This window comes from Biomphalaria glabrata, chromosome 13 (genome assembly GCF_947242115.1).
Source record: "Biomphalaria glabrata chromosome 13, xgBioGlab47.1, whole genome shotgun sequence".
Lineage (NCBI taxonomy): Eukaryota > Metazoa > Mollusca > Gastropoda > Planorbidae > Biomphalaria > Biomphalaria glabrata.
The window spans coordinates 29,659,749-29,668,602 of record NC_074723.1 but is presented as its reverse complement, the minus strand read 5'-3'; the positions used below and the strand labels follow the sequence as shown (position 1 = coordinate 29,668,602).

Sequence of the window (8,854 nt, the reverse complement as noted above, 5' to 3'; positions counted from 1 at the left end):
TAACTACAACGTAACCATTCCCAATGATACACTTGCTCCCTATGGAGCTCATAAGAGTAACACAACTAACAACTTAAAAATTATGTGTGACAAAGCACCTTGTACAATCTACAAGACTAATGATTCATTAAGAGTCACTAAAACAAATATGGAAAAGCTCCAGACCTTTGTTAACTGATGCCTACGCCGGATATTAGGAATTAGGTGGCCAGAAAAAATAACTACTATCGATTTGTGGGAGAGAACTAGACAAAAGCCCATAGCCCAAGACATCACCAAATGAAAATGGAGCTGGATAGGACACACCCTGCAAAAACCAGCTACCAATGTTGCAAAGAAAGGAAAGAGGAAAGTGGGCAGACCCAAGCAAACCTGGAAGAGGTCAGTCATCAGTGAAGCTGAGTATACTGGAATGACATGTGAGCAGATGAAGAAAGCTGCTCAGAACCGAGTTTGGTGGAGAGGTGTGGTTGCGGCCCTATGCTATCAATCAATCAACAGCAAAACATCTAATAGGCTAAATTATTTAGTACAAACTATTACAGCAACAAATAATTATATGTTCAAATGCATTTATTTAGAATAGACAGATTTACACAAAACAGCACACATATATATACTTTCTTACAGAATAAATACATTTAAAACAAAAATAACATTTCTTGCTGACCTAATTAAATGTCATATATAAATATGAACAATACATTAAATAAGATTTAGATAAAGAGATATAACATGTTTGTTATAACCATAACATTGGGAGTAAAACAAATAGGGGACTGAAACCAGTTGGCAACATATTTGGACTACTCTCAACAGATGACTAAACTAGATCTAACTTTTGAACACTTAATACACATTGGAAGAGCATTCCTAGTCTACTGTGAGCAGAGTCACCTGATGGCACTTTTATGTACCTGAGTTAGCAAACATAAAGCATTATTTGTTTTGATTCTAAGTTAGTGATCAACACAGCCTAAGGATTTCTTTTATATTTCAACTACACCAACAAGTCAAATTATTTTACACATGCTTAAATAACTAATATTTATATTACCAGCAAGCAATTTATGAAGATTCTTCCTCTATTCATTTGTATTTATATTCCAACCTTAGATGTCACATGACCAGTGTATTGGTATATATATACTAGCTGAAAGGGGGAGTAAAGATAAGCTCAGTTCTGAGCATTCATGGAGAACTAATGAAGCTGGATGTAGATCAAACACTCTTTAAGTCGTGTAATGTCTTGGCTTCGGAAGGGCCTCTTCCCATGTTAGAATCGTGGCGAAAACTGGGATTATTAATTGGGATCTTTGTGCGCCTCTGAGTCCAACAAGCATTAGTCGGGGGAAAAACAAAGGCAGTTGTTGTGCTGGCCACATGACACCCAGGTTAACAGATGACCTCTACATCATCTGCCCCATAGATCTCAAGGTCTGAAAGGGGAGCTACTTGTAATGATGAAGCCACCAGAACATAAACACATATAACTGTTTTGATTATTTTCATATTTATATAACTATAATTTTTTTTTTCCATTTTTTTTTACCCATGTCCCCATGTAAATGCTAGTCATTTCCCCATGTAAATTCTAGTCTTAGCTAGAAGGAGAGCAAAATTTTGGGTTGAATAGCATTATTTGTTCTAGTGATGCCATTCTAATATATACATATATATTTATAATTACTCTAGGAGAATGGTTCAGGTCTTGCCTTCTGATAAGTGAGAGCTTGCTTCAAGTCTTTCTCTTCCCGTAATAAAGAATGTTCAATTGATATTTCTGAAAAAAAAAAAAATTACAGATGAATTACAAAGTTAAATAATGAAGTACTAATAGTGTCACATACAATTTTTCTACAATATCATTCTATTAACTGCTGAAAAATACACAGGGAATTTTTTTTTTAAATTATACACAGTAGGTGATCAATACAACCAACAAACACTGAATAAAAACAAAATTTACAATTAGCTACGATTTCAAACGTAGAAAAAGTCAAAGAAGTGAATTGAATATTGAGCAACAGCATTTATCTTAAGGAAGACTGTTGGCTTAAAAAAAAGTTCTAAAAAAGGTGCTCTCTCAGATCTTCTACAGAGAAAGAGAACATGAGGCGTTTAAACACAAGGTTGACGATTAGATGTTAGAAATGTCATGACATTGGAAGCTTTGATAGTTTGAAAAGAAACAGATTTTATCATTGATTATACATTGAATACTTAATGCTTACTTAAGCTGCAGAAAAACAAATGCATGACGTTTAGATTTATTTACTGCATCTATTACTATCACAAGGAGTCCTATATTATGTTAGCAAAGTTGCTAAATATGATTTTAAGAAAGTGCTTTTTACTGTAATGGCATTACCTTTCATTATAAAAGAATGATGTCATAAGCCACTTCAACTGGACCTTCATCTCGATTGGTATTGCTGACATGAAATATGTCATCCTCTGTCACTGTGGAAACCACAACTATCTCATGGCACTTCATGTGCTTGTTTAGTTTCTCTTCTGAGATGAACACATGCTCACAAAATGAGCAAGGGTACATTTGCTCCCTGTCCGAGTGCTTTCGGAGGTGCCCATCGAGGTGATGCTGGCGCTTAAAAGCTGCCGAGCACACAGTGCACTTGAATGGCTTGTTGCTGGAGTGGCGCAGAAGGTGGATGTTGAGCAGGCTTCTGGTGGTGCCTGCATAGTCACATTGGTCACATTTGTAAGGCCGGTCATTGGTGTGTTTTCGCACATGTATGGTCAGGTGGCTCCTAGTGGTGAAGCCTTCCCCGCAAGTCCCACAGAGGTAAGGCTTTTCTCCTTTGTGGTAACGCTCATGAGCAATCAGTGTCCCCTGCTGGCTAAAAGATTTGGGGCAAAATGAGCACTTATAAGGCTTTTCACCAGTGTGGCGGCGATAGTGCACTTTTAGTGAATTGGGGTTGACAAATCTTTCACCACACAGCTCACAGACATGGGTTTTTTCTCCCCGGTGGGCACGAAGATGGTATTCTAAGCCTCTTTTCTCTACAAAAGACTTGGGGCATATAGGGCACTGAAACTGAAGATCTTTGTTGTGCATTTTGTTGTGGTCATCCAGGCCCTTTTTAATGCGGAATCCTTTTCCGCAAATATTGCACACAAAAGGTTTTTCCCCTGTGTGGATGCTGCTGTGTTTTATAAGTCCCCATTTGTCAACAAATGTTTTCAGGCAAATATCACAGCGGTGGGCATCTGGATGGGTGTGCATGTTTAGGTGTTTGGTCAGCGTTTGTTCACGGAGAAAGTTCTTCCCACAGTGCTGGCAAGTGAAGGGCTTGACGCCTTTGTGTGACATCAGGTGCATCTCCAGTGCTCGCTTCTCTACATACATTTTCGGACACTGGTCACACTTAAACATGTTGCTTGGATTGTGGCGCTTCATGTGATTGATCAGACCCTGCTGAAGCCTAAATCTCTTGTCGCAGTGCTCACACTTGTGTGGCTTTTCACCTGTGTGAACCGAAAGATGAGCATTGAGAACTGACTTGTTCAGGAAGAGCTTGTTACAGATTTCACAGGCATAGCTGGAGCTATTGTCATGAAGCTTTTTGTGGTTCTCATAGCCCTTTTCCCTGAGAAACTGCTTACCACACAACTCACAGGAGAAAAACTTAACCCCCATGTGCCTGTCCATGTGCTTTTCAAGCTGACGAGCATCCATGAATGTCTTAGGGCATTTCTCACATTTGTACTGCTGGTCTGGATTATGGGACTTCAAGTGGTATTCCAATCCAGTTTTGAGGCGATAACTTTTTCCACACTGGCCGCAGCTGTAATTTTTCTCCCCTGTATGAATAGTCTCGTGAACTTTCAGATTATAAATGCTAACAAAGGCCTTTGGACAAATCTTGCATCGGTAAGGCCTGTCATTGCTATGAATCTTCATATGGCTATCAAGGTTCCTAAATGAGGCAAAAGATTTCCCACAAATATTACAAGACACTCTGTCCATCACATGATGAGACATGTGATTTTCTAAATTAGTCCTGTCATGAAAGCTTTTCCCACACATTATACATAAGTATTTCATGTTACTGTCCTGAAAATGTTCCGTTTTGTGCTCCCTTAGGGCATAAGGATGCCGAAATCTTTTCCCACACTCTGAGCATTTAAATCTTTTTTCACCGGTGTGCTTTCTGTAATGCAGTTTTAGGCTCAAGTATGTGGACCAGTTCTTATCACACCTGTCACAAATGAATGGTTTCCCCTTAGGCTGATGTCTATTTTCTTCATGAGCGGCCCAGTGTAATTTAAGTTCAAACGGATTCTTGAAAGAAGAGTCTTTACAAACTGAGCACATTAAGGGGGCTTGGGGGTAAGTCTTCCCGATTTCCTCAGTGGCATCATTTTCTACTTCCTCGACTTTTATTTCCCGTCTTTGTTCTTCAACTTGTGAACTTTCAACTACAACTGGCGGGACCACCTCTTCATTAAGGGGTTCTATCATTTCAGGCTTTATTGACCTCATCAAAACATTGCTTATGTCCAAAAACTTTGGAGTTATCTTTACATGTCTTGAGCTTTTTCTGCAGCCAGAGTTATCTGAAACATGTATCTTTTGACTCTCCAGATGTCTGACAGACACTGATTTTGGCTTGAGAGGTTTTTCTTTAAGGTATTTATGGCTATTCATCCTATTATTTTTATTCTGAACAGATTTCACTATAACTTTGGGTTTAGTAAGTGTGCTATTGATATTCTCTGATGACTCAATATGGTCAAAATTACTGCTGATGTTAGCTTCTGGTATGGCTTCATGAACAATGACATGTGTGCCCTCATCACCTTGATAGTTAAAGTTGTTAATGACATAGTGCTGATCTGTTAAAATTATACTCTCAGGCTCAAGTTTGATAGCATCTGCACTGACCGAAAGGGCATCTGAATTTGATGGTACATCTTGAAAAAGTACCTCGATGGTAGGATTCATCACCTCATAATGCTTCTCTTCTTGTTTAAACCTCTCAAACATGACAATGACTTTGGGTAAGGAGGCCTCCTCAAGTTTCCATAGAATATAGTTTAGCTTGACAATATCTCCGCCAAGTAAACCACAGTTCTTGAAGAGCTCTCTGGCATATTCTCCACCTGTATCAAATAACAGTGAAGTTCCAGCATTTCTTAGTGCTATCTCACAGCCATCACTGGCTTGTGAAAAAAGTATTTTAGAATTTTGAAACGAGCTGTAAAATGATTGCCAAGATGAAAGACAAGTGCTTTCATCCATGTTTTTTGTTTTTTAAATCAAGTATTCTGTAATCTGTAAAGCCAAAACAGCAAGAACTGCAATGAAAAAACAACAAATGTTGCACTCTTGACAGTAAATAACAAAAAAAGAAATATTAACAATGTTAAAATAAAACTCTAGACTTTGGGAGACTTTTTTGTTTTTCCTTGCCATATTGAGGTTATGTTTAGAGGCATTGAAAAAAAAAAAAAAAAAAGGAAATTTAGTCTGGCCATTAACACAGTGAATATCTATTTACATGACTGTTTTACCTTTCAAACAAATGCATTGTTCCTTTCTGACACCTTAAAAGTAGTTAAGAATTACATATATTATATATATATTTGCCTTTACCAATGATGCTTGTTAGAAAGTAGAAGGTGGGAGGAGGGGGCGGGGTGGATGAATGGGGTTTAATCTATTTCTAGAGATGGAAATGTCAAACCCTGTGTCCACATAGAACAAAGTTATTGGTTTGATCACCAGTCAAAATTTCTAGAACGTGAACCCCATTTATTTTTTTATTTTGTGTCAAAGACAAGTGTGATGTTGACAAAACTGATAAAAACTTTATCATAATAAAAAAGGATGTATTTTTATCTATAAATGTTTATTTTTGCCCCTTTTGATTAAAATCTTCTAAAAAATGTTACTGGACGTATAACAAACACTATCATGGTGGACGTCTTGTCATGACCGACTGCCTACTTAAATTCTAGGCTAGCCTAACACTGACCAGTTTGTTAGGAGAATCAGTCAGACACACAATCTATTTATTTTATAATGTTTTTAGATCTAATAACTGTATCAGTGACTATCATCATAGCTCTGGACAAGGCCATCACTAAGCCTAACAGCCTCTGTAAGAATGAAGCAATATGATTGGTTAGATCTAGATTCGTTTTCAGCCTTGTTGAGGCAAGTGACAAATTTTTTATCTCAAAGAACCCCATTTTTTTAGTGGCCAAGATTTAACAGGCTAATTATTAAGCATAAATATAGATCTACATCTATAAGACTATAGCTTAATTATAAATGTTTCTAAGCATTAAATTTACAGTGATGGGAACAGTCTTTGAAAAAATTTTAGGAAATTTTGTAAACCCACGTTTTTTAAATGGCCTGTCGCTGCGACTTAAAAAAAAGATGTTGCTGAATTTTTTTAATCATGTGAAAGTAATTATTTATGAATATTTAATATTTTCTTTAATAAAAATAATGTTGTATAACATAATAATTACACTGCATAGGCTTTACTGCACACATAATGCATGCAAGGCACTATTGTTTGAACATATAGATGAGAGGAGAAAGCTATTTGGAGATGCTTTATATCTGGGCCCAGGCAGTCTAAGCATTCTATAATAGATAAATGCTTTACTGGCATTGTAACAACTTCTCTCTCAAACAACTATAAAGAATTAATGTGTTTGAAAATCAAAACATGCTTGAGTTTTGGAAATACTAAAAAGTATGAGCTACACTTCTGCTGAGTTATTAAGCAAGAGAAGCAAGAACAACCGGATGAGGAGCAATGCTTACAGGAAGAGAATGTTTAAAACTTCATTGAGGCTTCCTAATGTGACTCTTTTCATGCTGATACAAGTTGTTTACAAGAAGTGGGATTTTAAAGCATTAGTAATGATTAGTTATTAGTTTAATAGAAAAAACTTTAATATTATATAAATATATTTCTCACTTTAGACCTAGAAATCTAGATCTATCTATAATTATATAATATTATAATATAGATCTACTTAAATCTAATAACCTGGATCTCGATCTCTAGACACTCTAGATTCAATATAAATATTACTATTATCTTTTTTTATCTATTAGATATCTATTATATTCTATCAGACTTATACTCAGATTCAGTAACTCAGTATGTATACAGACATCCTTATGTCTATAATACTAGATCTAGATCTTATAATAGATCTAGATGTCTAAATCTAATCCCATTTGAACTCATGGAAGTCGACAGGCAGGGTTTTTAAAATAAAAAAAATCAGGGGGCCATCATAACAACATAGAGTAAAAAGCGGACGGGCATTATGATGCTCTCAACTCTAATACTTTTCAAAAGCTGGTAAGCAGCCATTGAGTCCATTGAAGTCTAGACGCTCAAGACTCTAGATCTAGATAATTTAGATCAAAAGTATTCAAATTAAAAACAACTAGATATATCTTATCTAGAATATATATAGATCTATCTAGACTGATTCAAAGCTTCAAACCACTCTAAACCTATGATACATTTATAAGAAAATATGATATATATAACACAAGATTTTTAAAAAATAGAACTTTAACTGTGTCAAAAGACCAGATATGTCCATGCCCAAAACAAATCATTTAGCATTCTTCCAAAAAATGAAAAAATAATAAATTCAGATTTTTTTTCATAAAAAAAAAAAATTGAAAAAAAAATCAGATTTTTTTTTTAAATGTCAAGCAAATTTCAGATTTTTTGTTAGAAAATCAGATCAGAAAAAATGTTCAGAAAATTCCCATCGATCACTGAATTTAAATGAAAATATAGTAGCATGCTTATAACTATTAGATCTAAATCTAGACCTAGAATGACCTAGTCTACAACTTTTTATGCAGAAATTTGTCAAATAAGTCAAATTTGAAAAAACAGTGAATCAGAGTTTCCCCTTAACAGGCCTTAACTTAACCGTTAAGCCATATTCTACAATCTAGAACTAGATGTACCTGTATCTGCATATAAATCTGCATCTAGACTAGAGACTACACATTAATAGAGCAGATCTGAGATATAAAAATTATAATATTATAATTTTCTACAATTAATTCTAATCTCTAGATCTACTACAGAATAGATTCTAAAAGATTGATTAGAATCATTAGATCTAGATACTAACTTACTAGACTATTCTAGTTAATAATAATTATAGTAATATAGATAGATCTAGAACTACTTTTTTTATTATTTAGATCTATATAATATAATATATATATATTCAATATTGATTTTTGAATATGACATTATATATCTCTTAGATCTATATGATTATTTGAAATTTGAATATTTCTCATTTGATTTTTAATTACTTAAAACTACTTTTTACTTTTAAATTTAACCAAAATCAATTACTTCAACTCTGTATCAATCCAATGACGGCAATGACTGACTCTGGCCAGGCTTAGAGTAGAAGGCTTAATTTAATAGTTAGTGGCTTAGAAATTAGTCTAGTCGTGAGTTGTCTGAGTGATGGAGTGAGACTCAGACTGATACTGAGAGTCACAGTGACTGTGACAGTCACACTCACAGAGAATGATGACACTTATTGACAGTGTCTGAGTGTCAGTGTGATGAGTGTGACTGAGTCACACTGAGTGTCACAGTGAATTTGTCGATGCTCCCTTCACTCCAGTCTCAACTTTGTGCCGTCTCTTGTCTTACTGTGCACTTTAAAAAAAAAAAAGATTTTAGTCTAGATCTAGATCTATACATAGACTAGTATACTTCTAGATCTATAAGACAGGTTATATTAGTGTTTACACAACAAGACATCATAAAATGCTCATACACATAGGTTATCCGGAAGTTGCTTT

The 8,854-nt window shown here is 35.2% G+C and overlaps 1 protein-coding gene across 2 annotated transcripts; it reads right to left on the bottom strand.

Moving 5' to 3' along the window:
• Positions 1-555: 555 nt before the first annotated feature.
• Positions 556-8,827, bottom strand: LOC106068362 (zinc finger protein 665-like). Of its 2 annotated transcripts, none has more exons than XM_056008336.1 (3): positions 8,368-8,827; positions 2,372-5,325; positions 556-1,783 (listed from the first exon to the last, which is right to left on the bottom strand). In XM_056008336.1, the coding sequence occupies exon 2, from the start codon at positions 5,267-5,269 to the stop codon at positions 2,378-2,380; it is 2,892 nt and encodes a 963-aa protein (XP_055864311.1). In that variant the 5' UTR covers positions 5,270-5,325; positions 8,368-8,827; the 3' UTR covers positions 556-1,783; positions 2,372-2,377. The 2 variants fall into 2 exon arrangements, with proteins under 2 accessions (XP_055864311.1, XP_055864310.1); XM_056008335.1 differs by having other exon boundaries at positions 8,394-8,827.
• Between the last annotated feature and the right edge of the window lie 27 nt (positions 8,828-8,854).

Excerpts from the sequence above, each read along its gene's own strand:
- LOC106068362 (XM_056008336.1), bottom strand. The coding sequence starts at position 5,269 with ATGGATGAAAGCACTTGTCTTTCATCTTGGCAATCATTTTACAGCTCG.